This window comes from Neopsephotus bourkii, unplaced genomic scaffold, assembly GCF_033783945.1.
Source record: "Neopsephotus bourkii isolate Nb327-2 ecotype Australia unplaced genomic scaffold, CSIRO-AGI_Nbou_v1 NB_838, whole genome shotgun sequence".
NCBI lineage: Eukaryota > Metazoa > Chordata > Aves > Psittaciformes > Psittacidae > Neopsephotus > Neopsephotus bourkii.
This window is the reverse complement of record NW_026901334.1, coordinates 823,830-843,575: the sequence shown is the minus strand read 5'-3', so window position 1 is coordinate 843,575 and position 19,746 is coordinate 823,830. Positions and strand designations below refer to the sequence as shown.

General features: G+C 52.5%; 1 protein-coding gene across 1 annotated transcript in view; it reads left to right on the top strand.

Annotated features, from left to right (window-relative positions):
• Nucleotides 1-19,746, top strand: part of PTPRS (protein tyrosine phosphatase receptor type S) — a 135,548-nt gene that overhangs the window by 101,188 nt on the left and 14,614 nt on the right. Inside the window, exons 12-23 of the mRNA XM_061355854.1 lie at nucleotides 27-332; nucleotides 1,656-1,849; nucleotides 2,296-2,322; nucleotides 4,068-4,185; nucleotides 7,579-8,169; nucleotides 8,839-8,936; nucleotides 9,392-9,645; nucleotides 10,022-10,115; nucleotides 10,296-10,511; nucleotides 12,158-12,315; nucleotides 15,075-15,187; nucleotides 17,479-17,526. Of these exons, the coding sequence (XP_061211838.1) occupies nucleotides 27-332; nucleotides 1,656-1,849; nucleotides 2,296-2,322; nucleotides 4,068-4,185; nucleotides 7,579-8,169; nucleotides 8,839-8,936; nucleotides 9,392-9,645; nucleotides 10,022-10,115; nucleotides 10,296-10,511; nucleotides 12,158-12,315; nucleotides 15,075-15,187; nucleotides 17,479-17,526 (2,217 nt within the window). The remainder of the gene's footprint in view (nucleotides 1-26; nucleotides 333-1,655; nucleotides 1,850-2,295; nucleotides 2,323-4,067; nucleotides 4,186-7,578; nucleotides 8,170-8,838; nucleotides 8,937-9,391; nucleotides 9,646-10,021; nucleotides 10,116-10,295; nucleotides 10,512-12,157; nucleotides 12,316-15,074; nucleotides 15,188-17,478; nucleotides 17,527-19,746) is intronic.

Below are 19,746 nucleotides of genomic sequence, written 5' to 3'. Positions count from 1 at the left end.
CCTTCCTGAATTTTCCCCCCTCGTAGAACCGTCTGCCCCCCCTCAAGATGTAAAATGTGTCAGCACCAGATCCACCGCCATTCTGGTAAGTTGGCGGCCGCCTCCGGCCGAAAGCCAAAACGGAGTCCTGGCTGGATACAGCGTCTACTATCGAGCGCTGGACTCGGAGGACACGGAGCTTAAGGAGGTGAATGATATCCCCCCAACCACCAGTCAGATCCTACTGGAGTCCCTGGAGAAGTGGACAGAGTATCGCATCACTGTCGTGGCTCATACGGAGGTGGGGCCGGGCCCGGAGAGCTCGCCGGTTATCGTCCGGACAGATGAAGATGGTAATTGCCCTTCTTCTGGTTTTCTCCTGAGCTCCCTTGGGGAATTCGTGTCCTTGGAAGGGGCTTTGCCCACGCCAGGGAGGACACGTCGAGGCCCTGCTCGTGGCTTGTGTGGTGCAAGAGCAAAGCCTCCGCTCCGAGATGTGCAGCATCCTTTGCTGCCGACTCCCCTCCTGAGAATTGGGGTCCCTAGAGTTGTCCTTCCCTGCTTCAGGGTTTTGGCTTCAGGGGGTTCTTTAATCTCCAGCTTCTGACCCGTCACTGCACCACTTGTCCTGGAAAGATGCTCTTAGTGAGCAAGGAGGCAGCAAGGAAATTAAATCAGAGGAGATGTTTGCTGCCAGAAAGCATTTTAACGTATTAAGAGTTCTTCCCACGCATTCCTTGTTCCCAGCTCCTCCTCAAGTCCAAGTTCTGGTTAGTGGTAAAAGGCAGAATCTCTGTTCAAGTTCCCAAAGCACTCCAGTGACAAGCAGTTGAGACTCCAGTGGCCCAGCTCAGGGACTTCAGCACGAACAGGACCAACGAGACTTGAATTGTCCTGGTATTTCTCCAGTAAAATAAAACCAGGAGGAAATGGGGATGTGTTCATGAAACACCCTCACTGTGAAGGGGACACAGGGCCTTCAGGGAATATTTGTCAAGTAAATTGCAGAAGGAAATTCCCAATTTCCACCATCCCAAACAAGAAGTGTAAAAAAAGGCAGGAAGTTTGCCCCAGTGTGGGTCCTGTTTCCTTGAGCATCTGCCCACATCCAGTGGATAGAACACCTTGATCAGAGAAAGTGTGGCTTTCTTGCAGATGAAGCTGTCCTGACCTGTATTATTATTATTAATAATAATTATTAATTATTATTATTAATAATAGTAACATTTGTAAAAACCAGCCCAGATTCCATCCAGGACATCTCTTGTTTCCTGTTCTGAGTTTATGCCCCAACCCACCTGCCCTGCCTGTGAGCCAAGGGCAAGCCCCTCTCCCCATCCTCTCCACCCTCGTATCCCACAGGCAGGAGCAGAACTTTCCTGGCTCGTTAGAAATGGCCTTTGCCCTCAGGTTGTGATCTGGAGCTGGGTGCGTTTTCCACCTGAGGACAAAGGAGCCTGCAGGAGAATGGGCTGTGGGATGGATCTCATGGATTCCATGCACGTGGATTAGATCCCTCAGAGCCGCTTCCCCATCGCACTGACTAAAGGCTGGTGTTGGATGAGGGCTGTCTCCTTCGAGCCCCCCGCTGCGCTCAGGCTGCCGCAGAGGTGAAGGGACGAGCTCCAGGCTGCAAGCCCCAAGTGACTCCTGCCCCTTTCTTGCCTCGCTCGCAGTGCCCAGCGCGCCGCCTCGCAAGGTGGAGGTGGAGGTGCTCAACTCCACCGCGATCCAAGTGTTCTGGCGCTCCCCAGTCCAGAGCCGCCAGCACGGCCAGATCCGCGGCTACCAGGTCCACTACGTGCGCATGGAGAACGGAGAGGCCCGGGGGCTGCCCCAGATCAAGGACATCATGCTGGCTGATGCCCAGGTAAGGACTCACCTCCTGCTCTCCTCCCCTCTTCTCTTGTGGAAGGGTTGGGGTGGGGGGGGGATGCTCCATCCACCTTGTCTCATCCCAAGCACCAGTGATGCTGGACAGAGCAGATGAGTGCATCGATGACAAGGTGTATGTTGTCTTTCTGCAGTTCTGCAGACTCAGACAATAGCTATTGTGGAAGAGTATGAGCTGCTGTCCCAGCACTGAACTAAATACAAGCATCCTCCCTGTGTCTAGGAAGTCTTTTAGGACAGGCAAAGGCCACAGTGGAATCTACTAATTTCTCCCACTCTACTTCTTCCTTCATGCTGGCCTGGTAACATCTGACCTTGTGTGGCTGCTTGCTCAGGGACTCCTTCCTCATGCTGTGTCTCTGTCTTTCCCTTCTTTCCCCTCTTGTATTCTCATGTGCAAAACCTCTCTTGTTCTCTGCCCAGTGGGAAACAGATGACACTGCAGAATACGTAAGTAAAAAAGTACAAATCCTCCCATCCTGGTTCTGTCCCTTCCCTCTCCCATTTCCTGTTGTGATGTGATATTTTCCTTTTCCCTTTATTTTTTTTGTTTGCAGTGCCAATGTGCCTGTTTTAAAGCCTGTTGTTGGTGTTCCCATGCCTTGTCCCCACCCTGCCCACTTTGCTCTGCAGCCCCGTGTGATGGTGTAGTCTGTCAGCATGCAGCAATGCTGCAGGGTTTTCCTCTCAGCTCTGAAGGAGAGATGAGTCTGCTGCTTCTCCTCCGTGATTCATGGGCAAGCAGATGGGACATGGGATTTGGGACTACCCAAACGTATGCGTAGAGATGGGCAGGTCTGCAAGCACTTCTGTGTTGTGTCTGAAAAACATAGGCTGAAAAGCACTGGGAGTTCAAAGCCTCACAAGTCCTGAGCTGTCAGGGCAGGAACAAGCGCTTTGTGCCCTTCAAGGGACAAGATTCTTAGACACAAAGCACTAAATCATGGTTGACACTTTAACCTTTTAAGTAGCCCTTAAAATGAGCTTGGCTCTTTGGCATTTGGCATTACTTCTGCTAAAACGCTAAATGTTTTCCCTGATCTTACAGCTACAAAGCAGGAGGAGGAAGCATTTCCCTCCTGGAGTGGCAGGTTCCCAAGATAATGCACTACTGGATTGAGTGCGTTCATGTGTCTTGTGACAAAATGTGAGGGGCCTCTCTTGTGCAGATGGAGAAACTGAGTCACATGAAAGGCAAATCCTCCTGCCTGAAACCTTAATAAAACTTGGTGCAAGTGGGAAAGCGGAACAGGTTTCTTGACTTCCAGAGCACAGACCTGCCTGCAGCTAATGGCTTCCAGCCTTGTTGAGCAAAAGCCCCCTGTTCTGCTGTTCCGCTCCCTGCTCAGCTCTGGGGGCAATACAGGACCAGCAAATTCTTCCCAAGTGCTGCCCTGAGATTTAATATTGGAAGCACAAAGAGGCAGTGGGGAGGGTAAGGAGAAAGGAAGGCCATAAAACGTGCACAACATTCCCATCTCCCTCCTTTCCAGGGCCTTGGAGAAAACCCTGCTGCATAGGCTCTCATCCTGTTTGATTTAGCACGGGTATTCCTTTCACAGCACAGCCCTTGGAAGGGCTGAATATGTGATGGGGAAGGGCTGCTCTTGAGGCCAGTCTTACAAAAGCTCTTGGGAGGGAGGTGTGGTGAGGCTGATGCAGGATGGAGGAAGGAGGGTGCTGGGGTTTAGCCAAGAGCAGAAAACGTCCCCTTGCACTTTGTGTTCAGGCAATCCCTTTAATACTATGAAGGCATTAAAATAATATCTCTGAGGAGAGAAGGGAAGGGGGGAAGTGGCAAAGAATTGTAATCTCCCTGCAACCACTGAGACCTCCTCTGAGACTGCTTGGTGCAGAGGAACGCTTTGAAGAGCATTTTGATGGCTGAAGCAGTTTGTGTTGGAATAGGGAATGTCTGAGAGGTAGATCTGGAAGAGAACACATCGAAGTAGGGCCCTGCAGACATGCTGTGTTGACAGAGGGACTGTTTGCAGCCAGGGTGTGCGTGCCTCTTGCTAAGGGAACGTGGCTCATCCTCCTGCCAAGTGCCACATCTACCCCAGTGTCTTGTGTTTCAGATTCAGTGAACGCTCCTGCATGCTAGAAAAGGGCTGAGCCTCCTGCAGGGAGGAGAGCTCCACTCGTGTGTCTGTACCTGAGTATTGACTGATTTCCCTTTGGAATCTCACAAACAGGAAATGATCATTGCTGGGCTCCAGCCTGAGACTTCCTATTCCATCACTGTTGCCGCCTACACCATGAAGGGAGATGGTGCTCGCAGCAAACCAAAAGTGGTCACCACGAAGGGTGCAGGTAAGAGTCTTCCTGCACCACTGGGACTCAGCAGCTTACTACAGCCAAGAGGCTCCTTCTCCAGACCCAGCTCCTTTCACCCCACTCCCTTCAGGAGGGGCAGGCTTGCAACAACTGCCATGCTGCCCAAAGCCAGAAGTGTCTGTAGTAATGTCACTGCTCACGTGTGGCCCTCACTAAGTGACAGTGTTCTGTGCGGTGCTGCAGAAAGCCCAGACACACCCAGAATACAACAGAGGATGAATTCATTGTTGTAATCTCTTGTGCTATAAATTCCAGTGCAGCAGAAGTAAGGGGACTGCCTGGTCTGACACTGGAGAGACTGAGGCTTTGATGGCTGGCACACACAGGTACCCTGGGGAGCAGGAGAGCCAGAGGTCTGCTGTCATGGTGCTGACTTGCAGGGATCTGAAAGCAGCAGGCAGGCAGTGGTGCCTTACACTGCCCACTCTTCTCCTCGTAGCCTGTCTAAATATACATGCCCTCTTTGTTCAGGACTAGTGGAGGGAAAAGGACTGACAGTATTGCCCTTTCATCACTAGCATTCCTGGGACCTGGGCTCTGCCTCCACCTGCCACCCGGCTTCATTCCTCCCTTTGACCTATTCTTTGGGGCAAAGTATCTGCCAGCCTGAGTACAGAGGATGTAGTGCCAAGCCAGGGTGGCAGGGCTGAACCAGGGGAATGACAAAGGGCAGCAGGGTATCCCAGCTCCTCCAGACAGTTGAGCTGCAGGCAGAAAGGAGAGGTACACACTCCATCTGCCCTCTCGGCATCTGCATTCCCACTTGTGCAGTATGGGAACACCTTCCTGTGATGGAGGAAGGCTACAGTGCCTAGATCTGGAGTTGTCCCTTGTCCAGCCCATCTTTTGTTGGACTCTGGTTGCCTGTTTTGCCCATGCTCTTTTCTTTTGTTCCTGCTGTCAGAAGAATTGCTTTTCCTCTTTTCATTTCTTCCCTTTGTCTGCTGACTTCCCATCCCTGGCTGTTTCTTCCTTAGTTTGGGGGCAGTCATCTTCAGCCTGCCTGCAGCAGCTGCTCAAGCTGGCATCACCCCTTGTTTCAGGAAGAGCACTACTCTGTTCCTCTGCAGGGATCGAGGCCTTTGGACAGCACTGCATAATTAACCTGAAACCTCTGCTCAGGCCCTGGAGGCAGCACAGACCCTCAGCTGAGGGTACAGGAGCCCTGGCCTGAAGCACCCAGGGCTGGAGCCGCTTCTGCTCTCCCGGCCCTTGCCTTTTCCCTGCCCTAACTCACATCTTCACCTCATTTTATGTTCTTGTGCTCAGACAAGGGAGTGGGATTTCAGCCTTTCTCTGCCCTCCTTCCTCTCCTGCCTGGAGAGCAGTACACAGGAGGGCAAGGTTGCTTTCCAGGACATCAGTTCTTGCAGATGTTACAGCAGGGTACGTTTGGATGTCAGTATCCAGGTTCCTGTCCTCAGCCTTGCAGTGTCAGTGTGCTGTCAGAGGCCTTTTCCTTCACTCCCCTTCTTCTTCCCCCTCTGGCTTTGTCCATGTTTCTTCTCACAGACTCCCTGGTTCTCTCATCTCCTTCTTCCCAAGGCTCTCTCCCCCTTGCACTCTTCTCTCCCAGAGCCTTTCTCTCTGCCTCCCTCCCTCATCACTCTCTTGTCACCCTCCCTCATCTCTCCCCATTAGGATTTGCAGTGCAGGTGATCAGTCACAGAGGGATGTTTTCTCCAGCACAGCAGCTATTACCCAAAACTCAATTTCCCCCCAACTTGAAATAACCATTTTAAAAGAAATCTTTCAAATGGCTCTGTAACATTCTTACCTCCTTTGCAGTGTTCAGTCAATAGAGCTTCTGTGAGGAAAGATTTCTTATTTTATCATTCAGGGCTAGGGGATGAATTTAAATACAGTAATACATCCAGTTTTCTCCTTTACTGTCCAAACCAATTGCAAAATAAAACACTTCAGCCCCCCCTTCACTTTCTTCTCTCCTTTCTTCCAAATAATATTTGTTGTGCAAATGTAGTATTTTTGAGCTCAGCTGATAATAGTAACATTTGTGATAAAACTGAGACATCAAGGTAATGGCATTGCCTTTTTCTTTAACGTCTTTCTGAACATTTCCAGGGGAGGCTCTCCCAGCACTGCTCCCCAGCCATCCTTTGGCATCCTTGCCCATGGCAGGGGGTTGGAACTGGATGATCTTAAGATCCTTTCCAACCCAGACCATTCTATGATGCTGTGGTTTGTTTCAGAGACAGCCCTGCATCCCTGTGGTCAGATGTCAGTCGATGCAGCAGGCAGAGTGGTTTCCCCACTTTGTCAGGATCCCCATCCTTCCCTGCCAGCTCCCTCCTGCTCGCTTCCTTCGCCACACTGCAGCTTCCCAACCTGGACTTGTGCTGCCAGAGCGGGCCAGGATCTCTCTTAACTCCATCCTCTCTCCTCCTGTTCAACCAGAAGAAATGCCAAGGCAGGGAGAAGGAAATGAGAGCTCTAATAGTGGAGTTGAGTGTAAATGACGCGTGAGCTGCTGGAATTAATGCTCTGGTTTCTCCAGCTTCAGGAGCCTCTGGGCCTGCACGTGTCATTTAGCTGTGGCTGTGGGCTTGCTTAGCAGTTGGGCAGTGCCAGGGCTCATTAGGCAGAGGCACAGTACTGCTGCGCTGCAGTATCCCCCCACGTGTGGAGGAACTAACTGACAGGTTAAGGAGGGAGCTGACTGAAAACACAGCAGCTCTCCCTACCCTCTGCCTCGCACAGATCTGGGGCTCTGTTTCCACTCTCTTGGGTGCTTCCTTCTTTCTGTACACTTAGCTGGCCTCGTGCCTTCTGCTCAGGACCTGGGGCTGCCCAGCCTTCCTTTCCCATCCTTCATTACTTCACCCTCAGCTGCTCTGGACTTCCCAGCTTGAGCCAGTCTGTTCCAGTCTCTTTCTGCATGAATTGTGCTGTCTAATGGAGACAGAGGGACCTTTCCATCCTGAGAAGAGGGAAGAAGCCCAGAAATGTCAGTGCCTCACGCTGGCAGTGCACCTCCTTTCCTAGACTTGATAGAGGCCCTCCACGTGTACCACGGATGGGCAGCAGAGCTCAGTCTGCAGGGGGATGCACTGAAGTACAGCGTAGAGCTGAGAACTTGCCGTGATCTGCCCAGAGAAGCTGTGGCTGCCCCATCCCTGGCAGTGCTCAAGGCCAGGTTGGACACAGGGGCTTGGAGCAAGCTGCTCCAGTGGAAGGGGTCCCTGCCCTGGCAGGGGTTGGGACTGGAGGAGCTTTAAGGTCCCTTCCAACCCAAACCAGTCTGGGATTCTGTGATGTAAGGAACCTGTTGCTGCAGCTTGAGAGTCTCTGCATCTCCTCACCAGCGACCCTGTCTTGTGTTTGAAAGAAGGTGTCTCTCTTTTCTCCCAGTCCCAGGGAAGCCCATCCTGTCTGTGCACCAGACAGAGGAGAACACTCTTCTGGTCAAATGGGAGCCTCCATTGGATGCAGAAGGCCAGGTGATGGGCTACCGGCTCCAGTTTGGCCGCAAGGATGTTGATCCCTTGGCTACCTTGGAGTTCACAGCCCTGGAGGATAAGTACACTGCTCCCAGCATCCACAAAGGCGCCACGTATGTTTTCAAGCTGGCCGTGAAAAGCCGGGCTGGCTTTGGGGAGGAAGCTGTGCAGGAACTCACCACCCCTGAAGACATCCCCAAGGGTTACCCCCAAATCCTCGAGGCGAGCAACATCACTTCCATGTCGGTCCAGTTTGGCTGGCTCCCGCCCGTGCTGGCCGAGAGGAACGGAGCCATCGTCAAATACACCGTGGCCTACCGGGAAGCCGGTTCTCCTGGCAACCTGCTGGAGAAAGACCTGCCCCCCTCCCCAGAGAACTCCTACACCCTCAACGGCCTCAAACCCAACACCGCCTATGATGTTAAAATCCGGGCTCACACCAGTAAAGGCCCTGGGCCATACAGCCCCATTGTCCAGTATCGGACGTTCCAGCTGGATCAAGGTAGGATTTACCGGTTTCTCCTCCCTCTCTCCCCTTGTAACCGGGGCTGGTGCCAGGAGGCAGAGCTGGAGAGGTCAAGCCAGGCTCAGCCAGGCTCGTGAGTAAATGCAAAGCACTCTGGTTTCCCACTGAGTCCCTCAGCTCCTCTCTGCCTTGTGCCAGGTAAGTCCCTTTTACCGCTTTCTTCTAAGTTAAGTCCGGACACCCTTCTGTCACTGGCACCTGAGTGGGGCTCGGTCGCTGTACAGGTGGGAAGAGCGTTTTCTTCAGCTTTTGCAACCAGCCAAAAGAAAACAGAACCATCACAGATCCTCAGGACGTGACCTGGGATGGGTTTCCTCACTTGAGCATGCTCAGAAAGCCAGCACCTCGTTCCTGCAGCAGCCACCCAGACCCATAAGTGTGTGGGCAAAGCCACGCATCCCTCTTTCACCCCTCCCGGGGGTTAGGCATGGGGATAGGGAGCACAGGGAGATGAACCTTGGCAAAACTCAAGCAAAGTGTGGAGGAGGGAGCAAGTGCTTCCATTCCTGCAGCGGCAGCCAGACCCAGCCTGGCAGGCCCGTTTGCCAGTGCCTGACATTCTCTTCCTTCTCTTTCTTGCTCTTCCTTCCCTCTGCTGCCTTTTCTTCCCCTTTCTCCCCTTCCTCCTCACTTTTCTCTCCGCAGTTTTACCCAAAAACTTCAAGGTGAAGATGGTCACAAAGACATCTGTCCTTCTGAGCTGGGAGTTCCCTGAGAACTACAACTCTCCCACCCCATACAAGGCAAGTGCAATGGAGGAGGCAGAGCTCTGTTTCTTCCCCGTCTCCTGGCAGTTTTGTCTGTTGGTTTGAATACGGGATGGTAAGAGGCAGGAATTCTGGATTGCTGTCTCGGGTACGGGCAGGTAACAGTCAGTCACTGTTAGATCAGGGAGGTGAACTGGAAATCGGGGCTGTTGGGTCACGTTCCCACCTCTGTTACCGAATCGCTGCCGCCCTAGGGAACTTGCCACTAATTCCTCCTCCCAGAGGAGTCTCAAGGCTTTGACCTGCATCTGCTTTGTGCTTGGGGACCCTGCAGTGGGCACAGGAGACAGACACCCCCCCATTCAAATCCCTCTGTTCCTGTGTCTGCACCAGCTCTGGTGCCCAGGGGAGGAAGGAGGAGGGACTTTGGCTGCTGGAGCAGTCTCAGCCTTGCCCCTGGGACAGCTTTGGTGCCCCTTTGCCCCCCGCAGATCCAGTACAACGGGCTGAACGTGGATGTGGACGGCCGCACCACCAAGAAGCTCATCACCAACCTGAAGCCCCGCACGTTCTACAACTTCGTCCTGATGAGCCGGGGCAATAGCATGGGGGGGCTGCAGCAGAACGTGGCGGCCTGGACCGCTGCTGACATGCTGTCCAAGAAGCCAGAGGTGACCTATAAACCTGATGCTGATGGCAACGTGGTGGTGATTCTCCCAGATGTGAAGAGCTCGGTGCCTGTCCAGTAGGTTTCTCTTAAGCTGCAGATGTGTGGGGCTCAGTTTGTGTTGCAAGGGGAGGCCACATGGGGGGAATTCCCTGCTTTTTCAGCCTCCTGACTGTTGCCTTTTGGAGCCACTTCCCAGCTCTAACAGGGGATGCCAGAGAAATGCAAAGGGAATAAATAAGGGACCGTCATATTGGGCTGCCACTGAATCCAAGCTCATTCTAGGAGCAGCAATAACAGCAGTGCTAAATGAAAAGCAAGGGCTTGCTGGGTTGAGCCAGTGGGGCTGTTTGGGCAGACCCAGCCCTCCCCATCAGTGTGTGACTCTCGTCTTCTGTGGCTTGTAGAAGGAGAGTAATTCCTTCTGTTTCTTCTGATTGTTCCCCTTCCTTAGGGCTTTTTACATTGTAGTGGTGCCTCTAAGGAAGTCCCGAGGAGGACAATTCCTCAACCCCTTGGGCAGCCCGGAGGAGATGGACCTGGAGGAGGTGAGTGTGGGTGAACCTGCAGGCAGCTGCAGGGAGAGAGCTGTAATGGATGGGTGGTGAACTGGGAGCCTAGGAAGGGTGGGGTTTGGGTGTCTGAGCGGGGTGGTTTGGCTCTTTGTCCTTCCTGCTCCCTTGATGGTGCTGAAGGCACCAGGGCTCAGGGTTCCTTTATTCCTGCAGCTCGTGCAGGACATTGCCAGGCTCCGGCGCCGAAGCCTGCGTCACTCCCGACAACTGGACTTCCCCAAGCCCTACATCGCCGCCCGGTTCCGCTCCCTCCCGTCCCACTTCATCCTTGGGGACATGAAGCACTACGACAACTTTGAGAACAGAGCCCTGGAGCCAGGGCAGAAATACGTCATCTTCATCCTGGCTGTGCTGCAGGAGCCCGAGGCTGTAAGTGCTGCTGCTTTCTCTCGCCCTCTTCAGGTGTCCAGGGACCCTGCTATCCTCCTGGCGTGCTCCGTGCCTCTCTCCCACCAGATTCCACAGCTCGAAGCTTGCTTTCTTTGTAAAGCCCTTCCAGTCCAGCTGCGCAGCTTCTGCCTGTGGCTCTTGGAGCTCTGTGTGCTGGGGTCTGCGTGCAGCAAATGTGCTCTCCAAGGTGACGGGAGTTTGTGCACTGCTGCTGCATTTTGACACTCCTCATAAGCAGGACGTGCTCCACTTGTGGCTCCGGATTGGAGTCCGGAATGGAGAGGACTGAACTGTCAGCTCAGAGCTGTACTGAAGCTCAGAGTTCTCTAAGTCAAACCTCTTTCCAAGGAGTGATTTCCTGTAAAGCCTGTGCTTTTATTCCTTGGAGCAGTGCCCTGGGCATCCTGCTTTGCAAGCAGCATGTCGCACCCCCTGGCCATTCCTAAGTTCCTCGCCAAGCAGAGAGGGAAGCATTTTCTTATGGCAAATTCCATGTGCTCTCTACCCCTTCAGCACATTCAGTGGTGCTGTTTGGCTTTAGGAAAACAACTGGGTTAATATTTACCTGCCTCCTCCCACATACACAATAGGAAGCAGTCTAATACTTTGTTGTCTTTAAATCCCCCTGTGGAGTTGTAGCAGGGAGCTATTTGAAATGAAGGGTTTTCAGAAGGGTTGTTTTTTCTTCCCCAAATAAATATTTAGTTGTTTATTTGATATTAAAGGATTAGGCTGACACGCTTCTGAATGGGATTCTCAATCGGATTACTGCAGCTTGTGGTAATTTCTGCTTTAGAACAAAGTCCTGCGTCTCCCAACAGCCTGGATGCACTGCAGCTCCCAAGTATTGCAGCACTGCTTCAGTCTTGCTGAGAGCTGATAGAGTTCAAGGACACAGAGCCCAAATCCCCTGTTCTTGTCCTGTTTCAAAGCTCTGTGCATTTTGGTTTCTATAGGTTCTATGTCTCTGCATCCTTCCTGGGGTGGGGAGATGGTAGCACTCATGAAGAACAAGCAGGCAATGCTCAGTAGCTGCGTCAGATGGGTTTCAGTGTGCCTGATTCTCCTCTCCCTGCAGAGGAGACATGCTGTATTTTATTCATCTATATTTAATTGTAAGGTTGGGCTTTTCCAGTCACCAGACCAGACTGTTCCGAAGCGTTAATTCTTGGTTTAATCCCTTCCCTGTAATCCATCTGACTGTCAAAATCCAGATGGTTCCATGGAAGCTTGGAAGAAGGGTTTGTGTGTCTGTGGCATGGAGAGGGCTCAGGGATGTGGTGGAACACAGTCAGAGTCAACTGGTTTTCTAAAAGCACTTTCCTGGCTACAGGACCAGGTAAGCCATAGCACAAGGCAGTCTACAGCATCGAGTGGATGTGATCTTCCAGTGGTGTGTCTTGCCAGGACCACTGGAGGAGACAGAGACCTGTCATGGATGCTCCCAGGCAAGAGTCTTTTCTATAGGATGAAGAGTGCATTTTCTCTGTTGTTATTTGGTTTGTGCTGCAGAGAGCTCACATCTTCTCTAGAAGCTCCTCCTCTGGAATACTGTATGCTTGCCCACTGTTTTCAGTCCCCAGTCCATCTCTGAACTGGGTTCCACAATCTTTCATGTCTTTCAGACTTTTGCTGCTAGTCCATTCTCTGACCCCATCCAGCTGGACAACCCTGATCCACAGCCCATCATTGATGGAGAGGAAGGGCTGATCTGGGTCATCGGGCCCGTCCTGGCCGTCGTGTTCATCATCTGCATTGTCATTGCCATCCTGCTCTACAAAAAGTAAGAGATGCTTCTTGTCCACATCTGTGACCATTCCGAATGTCCCCAGCTCTGACCCCTAAAGGGAATTCCCTCCTTGGTGCTGTAGTCAGGTGAGGGCAGATGCTTCCACCAGCAAGGAGAGAGGAGCCCTAAGGCACAAATGTTGTAATGGAAGGGTCTGACTGGGGCAGGAGAGATGAGCAGTAGGCTGCAGGGACTTGCTGCTTCAGAGTCTACCCAGTGGCACTCCCAGTAGAGTCGTGCTTGTCTTAGAGTCTGCTGTGGCGTGTGTGCAGTGAGGTTGTCAGGTCTCGTGCCTGTCTCCTTCAGAGGACCTGCTCTCAGCCACAGCCTCAGGCCGCCGTCTGTGCTCTCTGTGTGTGTGCACAGTGGGGGGGATGCAGAGAAAGCACCTTTGTGCTGTGGAGCTGCAGAGACCTCCCTTGTTCTGCTGGTTTCAGCTGGAGCTGGGAGATGAGAGCAGGGCTGTAATGTGAGTCTGCAGGAGAGAGGAGGGAGCAAGCCCTGGAAATCTCTCCCTTTCCTTGGCTTTATGAGCAGCTCATGGTGTGTGGATGAGAATGGGGCACCCTTGAGCACACACAGGCCACACTGTGCAATGAAAGAGAACTGGAGAGGAAGCAGATGCTGAGCAGAATAGGTCCAAGGGGCAGGATGGAAGCTATGGCCAGTATCAAGCTGTCCTTGTCTGGGACATCTCATAGCAAGGCTGGAGGGAGCTCCTTTAACCCTGCTCCATCTTCCATCTGCACAGGTGTGTTTGATGATACACGTGCCTGTGTCACATCCCAGCACCTGAGCCCATGCACACAAGTCCCCTGGGGTCAGGGCCACACATGGTCCTTGTTGGTGCTCGTTAGCACTGATCTGCATTGGGTGATCTTTGCTGGTCCCACCCTGCTACCAGGGTTAGGGCTGAGCAAGTGCTTCCCCTTTCCTCTGCAAGTCCTCTCTAACCTGAACATTTGTCTTGTCTTCTCTCCACTTACTGCTTTCCTGGACAGCAAACCAGACAGGTAAGAGCATCAGATTTGCCCTTTACTGAGGTTCTTTCTTGCTGTGTGTTAGGTAGTGTTTTACTGTCCATGGTGGTGGGGCTTTGCTGGTACAGTTCTCACCACTAGATCTGTTCTAACAGAAAGCCTGTGTCAGACAGCATGGGGCCATGTTTGAATCAGGGCAGAAAAAGAAAGGAAAAGGCCAGCTTTCTCCTGCTTGTCCATTCCTAGACTTAATGACCCTTTCTCAAGCTGAGCAGCAGTGACAGTAAACGGCTCATAAAACGTTGGGTTAATGGAGCAGAGAAACACCCATTTGTGTTGCAGTCAGAGGTGAAAGTGGGTTTTCTCCATGTCTGACTGCTCCATCCAGGCTGTCCCTGAGCCACTGGCATCCTGGAAGCAGAATCTGCCCAGCTTTGCTGTCCTCACCCCGCTGCAGAAGCTGTTGTTGCCCCATTAGCCAGGGACTTCTGACAGGGTGCGTTTATGCCTGTGAAAATGAGACTTATTTCAAGCCATTTCCAAGGCTGGGAGAGCTTTCACTGGAAGTAGCTGATGGGTTTAACCAATGGGCTGTTAACAGCAGTTTCAGAACTGTGGCAAAAATGAGCTGCTGCCAAGCTGTAAAGTGGGGTCATTCCAAAATGCTGCCCCGTGCAGTGCTGGCAGAGCTCGTGTCCCTTCTTCTGGCTATTAATGACATTAAGAAACAGCTAAAAATGTACTCGGTAACCTCCTCTCTGCTTATTGCTGCAGGCATATTACTGGAGGCTTCTGTGCAACCCAGGCAGGAGGGGTGAGGAGCTCTAGAGCCGTCTTGCTAAAGGAGGGCTAGGGCAGTGTTTGCAAGCTTCAGGGTATGGATGTGTGTTCTCTGCCCCCTGGAGAGGTTCTGCTCCTGGCACTGCTCTCTTGCTAGAGGTTGTCGCAGCTCCAGACCAGCCCTGGACTTTGCTTCCAAATGTTTCTCAAGGAGAAGCAGCCACATCAGCAAAGACTTCATTGCCTCCAGTAACCTTTGCTGTTTTGAGGCAAATGGAGGAGGAAGCACTTGGATGTGCAGCCCAGCTGGCAGGTTGGGGCAGGCTTCAGCTTCTGGCAAGGAGGTGAGACAGATCTCAGCAGGCCCAGCTGTGGTGGGCGAGGATGTGTCTGCACTGGTTTGTGAACCCCGATTTTTAGGGTTCTGCAGATCAGAACAGGTTGGAAAGCACTGCTCTGACTTCTCTGTATGCAGCAAGGCACCGAGAGCTCCTAGGCAAGCCAGCAGAGCAGCAGCAGGGTTTGATGGCCAAGGTCACAGGCAGAAGGTTGTGTGCTTTTCCAAATGATTGTTTTGGCTCAGATTCCTCCAGGCTGGAATGGCTTGGCCAGCGCTGGGAGCTTTCTGCTTGCTGAGCTCTGCAGGGTTCAGAGGAGCCTGGCTTGTGCAGGCAGGGAGCTCACCCACCTCAGCTGCTCCTTCCTCTGCTGCTGCTGCTGTGAGGAGCTTCCAGGCTTGCCCAGAAGCTGCTGGGGTGATGTGAACCCATCCAATGCAGCGCTGAAACCCTCCAAACCTCACCCCTTTTCTGAGACATCTGAGATAACTTAGAGCCTTGACCCTGATTTTGGTGGGAGCTACGCTCGGGTCCCAACATGGCCTGAGGAGCTGAAAAGACAAAAGGGAACTGAAAGGCCCATGAATTGCTTTGTCTCTGGGGGTTTTGGGGGTTGTTTTTTCAGTTCTTTTGTTATCATTGTTGTTTTCTAAAGCAAACGGAAGGATTCGGAGCCGCGGACAAAATGCCTGCTGAACAACGCCGAGATCACCCCGCACCACCCAAAGGACCCTGTGGAAATGAGGCGCATCAACTTCCAGACCCCAGGTAACCAGCTGCTAACCTAACCCTAACCCAGGTAACCAGCTGCTAACCAGCCTTTCTCACTTGGGAAGGCAGCAGTGGAGCAACTGCCCTTTCCTTAGCCCCTTCCTGCCTGCGGGAAGGCTGCTGCAGTGCTGCCTTTGACACCCAGGATGCAGCCGAGGAGCCTCGTGCCTTGTCTATGCTAAGCAAGCCTGCTGAAAACAAAGCTTTGCTGGGGAACCTCAAGGACCTTGCAGAGGCTCTACTCAGCGCTGGCAAGGCAGGAAGAAGGGCTTTCCCACGTACTAAATTGGTGCATTCTGAGCTGAGTGTGCAGCTGCAGGAGCCGTGGCCATGCCAAGCTTTGCCAGACCACCAGTGCTGCCACGCTGCTCCGTGCCCCACACCTTGGGGTGATGGAGGTGAAGCGTGCCATGTTCCCCAGCACCCAGGGCTTCAGCCACATCTGGAGCTGGTGCTGTCTGCATCCGTGCCAAACCACCGTGGGGAGGAGCCAGGCCTGCCCCAGGGGTTCAGGGGGTTGCTCCTCTCTTCGTGCAGCCCCCATTGCTGCAAACAGCCGCTGAGCAGGGGTGTAACTGCACTTCACTCCTGGGCAGAGCAGCTCAAAGCACCCCCCTTTGTACACGTGTGTCCCACTCACATGCATGTGTAAGCTGCCTGCATGGCACCTCTGCAAGCCACCACTGACCCGGCCCTGCACAGGCACAGGCATAGGCATGTCCTCACACAGACAGATGCTTGGCAGTGCTGAGCAGTGCCTGCACTCTGGTACCCACCTCTGCCTCCGAGTTCCTGGTGCTTGAGGATTTGGAAGGGAATTTATTGTGCTTTGGGGGGGCTGGCTGTTGTTTTCAGTTTGTTTGTATTTTTTTTGCTGTGTTGTGCTTGTTAGTAATGTTTCTGCAGCTCCTGTTTGCCCTTTCCATCTCAGTCCTGTCCTTAGCGTTGTCTGAGTCTTCTTAGGGTAGAGTTGGTAGGTCAATAGGCACCCAGAGGGGAGCACAAAGACAGCACTGAGCTGAGGGTTTCATATCAAAAAGAGTTAGTAACAGCCCATTGGTATCAGCCCAAGCTTAGGAATGGTTGAGTCTCAGTGGAGGGATAGGATAATGTTCAATCCAGCATGCAGGAATGAACACAGAGCAGTTCAGCAGCAGGTCCCTGAATCAGCTGTTAGTGGTGCTCTTGCAGGAGAGTCTGAAGGTGTTCAAGATCTTTTGAGTGTTCCCAGCTTCAGCTCGGCACCAGTTTGGGTTTCTCTGGGCTCGGTGTTCTATACTGGGTGCAAACAGGAGCTCCCTTTGGGAGTGTTCAGGTTGGCTTCTTGGAGCTTGGTGGTGGTGGTGGTGGAGGTGGTGGTGTGAGACCCAAGAGAAAGAGCTGAGCTCCCCCAGGTAAAATGTACACTGAGATCAAAATAATGACAACAGGCTGTGGCCATACAGCTTAGCCTGGGTGCCAGGAAGCAGCTGGAAGTGCTGTTCCATGTGTTTCCCTTGCTGGGTATTTCTCCTTGTCCCCACAGAGTAACAGAGTCAGATGAGGGCACTTCCAAGTGATGGATAGATGAGCGAGTCTGTCTTCATTGACCCTGCTGGTTTGGTCGTGCTGTACCTCTGGTCTAAGAGGCTTGTACAGGGTAGCTCAGACATGCAAACCTGCCACTAATGCTCTGCTGGGCAGAGGTCTGCACATCTCTCAAGGGTTTTGTCCAGTCTAGCTTTAGAAAGATGTCACCTTTCCTTTATGAGTTTATCTAGCCAAAGAGTTTTGTCCAGCTCACTGGCTCTGCTCTAGAGCTTGTAAAGCAGAGAGAGGTTTTAAAGGGTTTGGGAGAGTTTGTCAACTGCCTCCTACAGAATTTTGCAAAGAGATGGGTAAAGATGGAAATGGAAAATCAGAGCTTGGGGTGCGTTGGTGGTGATGGAGAGGTGGTGGTGCAGCTCGTAGGGAAGTGCTGTTGAACTGAAGGAGTTTGAATTCTGTGCATTGTGGTTTAGAAGAGGACCTGCAGGCTCTTCTCCAGCCAGAGGACCCAGCAGCAGAGCCTCTATAGTGGCCTCAGCAACGAAACAGAGAGGGGAGGTGGGCATGGGAGGGTGCGTGAGCATCAGCACAGCTCGGAGCGGGGAAAGCCCAGCACATGTTGGTATCGTGTCCTAGCCTGAGCAGCACAAAAATAACTTTTCTTTTCCTCTTCAGATTTATGTTGGTTTTTTTGTTTTATTAGCATGAAATTTTTAAACAAGTGTATATTTTATTTATTTATTTTTTACTGTTTTCTGCAGATTCTGGTCTGAGCAGCCCTCTCAGTGACCCTGAGTTTGACTTTGAAAGTTAGTTCCTGTGTGTTTTTGTTCCTGTTGGTTTCATTTCCCCCCCATTATTAGTTTTTTCTCTTCTGTCGCTTTCCTTTTCCAGTTCTGTTTTGTTCCTGTTATTATTAATACTTCTTTTTTGCCAAGTTCTCTGTATTCCCGCAGTGTTTGCCCATCTCATCCCCGTTTCTGTGCCATCTGTTTGTCTGAACTGCGCTTCCAGTTTTACAGTATCAAACAACAGGCCTTTTGCAAGACAAGGGTAGCAGCAGCAGCAGAACAGAGCCCCAGGTAGCAGCGGGGGACACTGCCCATCCTTCTGTGTCTCTCTTGCTGTTTCAGGAGAAAGACCTCGGGTTTGAGGCTTCCTTTTCCCCCATTGTCAAAGATGTTTCGTTTCTGAAGCTTGGCTAAATGTCCCTCACGGGCAGGAAGTGATCTTTGTGTCCCGATGTGTGAGCGCTGTGTGTGTGCCTGTGCTTCTGTGTCCATTGCTTCTTAAAGCAGGGAAAGAGAAAAGCCAGAGCTGCAGCTGAGGAGCCCCTGTCTTTTTGTCTGTGGATAGAGCCACACAGGCACCTTTTCAGGTCCGACGAGGAAAGAGCCATTTCCCATCTGTGGCAGGGGTCTGTTCCTTGGCATCGGGTTATTCCAGGAGCACAAAGCCCAGAGGCCTGTCCGTGCTCCTCCTCACACCCTGGTTTCATGCAGAAGGCCATGCAGGCACAGCGGCTTTGCAGGGATAGATGGGCTCTGGCCCATGGAGCAGATGTTAGGGTGACGTTGCTGGCAAGTTGGCTGCTGCACAGAGAATCAAGTCTTTTGTGATAAGATTAGAGAGACTCAAGTGATTGAAATGTTAGATGAGACTGCCTCTGAAAGACTTCATCCCATTAGAAGCCAAGATCCCAGCTTTGCCGGGTGGGTTTGATTTTATTGTTTTAGTGCTGGACAGGGGGGTAGATGTGAGCTGACGAATGTGAAGTCGCAGCTGCTGCTTGTGCTCAGAGATGGGAGGGCTGGGAAGTGTCTCTGAATAGTTTAATCCAAGTATTGATCTCTTTGGGATTGACTGCTCCTGTCAATACTGTCCCAGTCCTGCCACCTCCCCTTAACCCTCTCATTAGAACAGAGGGGGCCTGTGTGGCTTTTCCAGCTGCACTGATCCATGGCAATGGTCCCTCTGCCCCCCCGTGCTGCTGGGAGGGCTCCCTGGGTGGCAGCCCTGCAGGTAGCCAGGAGGCCACTGAGCAGAGGAGCCTGTGAGCCGGTTCCCTTCATCTCTACAAAGAGTTATTGAATTCAAGCAGACAGAAGGGAAGCTGCTGCAGCGGTGCCCTGGGCAGTACCGCTCCTGGCTCACTGCATATAGAACTCCTCCTGGATCTTAATGGGAGCCCCCATGCACTTGGCGTTTTGACCAGGAAAGCGTTCGTCCCTGCCGAGGTTTCTGGTCACCTTTTACTCTAAAGAGCCCCAGCAGTGGATCCCACAAGGGGATTTCTGTCTTTAACAGCAGCGAAACAAGACAAGGGCCCAGGGGTGGAGGGGGGATGTCCCCCAGCAAAGAGGCAGAGCTGGCTGGTAGGAGCTGGTCACAGATGAGTTTTCCTGGAGCCTTTCTGAAGGAAACCTGTGGAATGCCTTCAGGGGAATGTGGCTCCCATTCCAGATGGGCACAGTGGCCTTTCCCATACAGGGAACGCCATACCGCTCCGTGACTTCTGAGCCAGAGAGGAGCTGGGATTACTTTTCTTGCTGGGGCTCTGTGGATGTTTTTCCTTCCCCCCTGTGCGTTCACCGCGTGGGGTTTCACAGAGCTGCTGTGTTCTGAAGGAAACAGCCTCCAGCTTTGTGCTGCTGGGCCAAGCACTGCCCAACTGCTTCCAGCCCTGGGGGAGAGATCCACAGAGATGTGGAGGCAGCTTCTGTTGGGTTGCCAGAAGTTCTGAGTCGTGTTTGGCTTTAATGCTGCAGCTCAAGGTGTGCTTCCTGCCCTCTTCAGCCCTGGCTTTCAGAGGCAGAGGGACAGACACTGAGCAAAGTGCTTATGATACTGGCTTGCTTTGGGCTCTCAGCCAGGGTGCCCTTCCCTTCCCACGTGGGCAGAGACAGGACCAGTTCTTCCAACACCCCCAGTGTGCATCCGGGGCTGTTTTACTTGGCTGGATGGCAGCCACCTTCCAGTCCAGGGTGAGAAGCAGAGGAGAAATCCTTGTCCAGGTGCAATGGGCTACA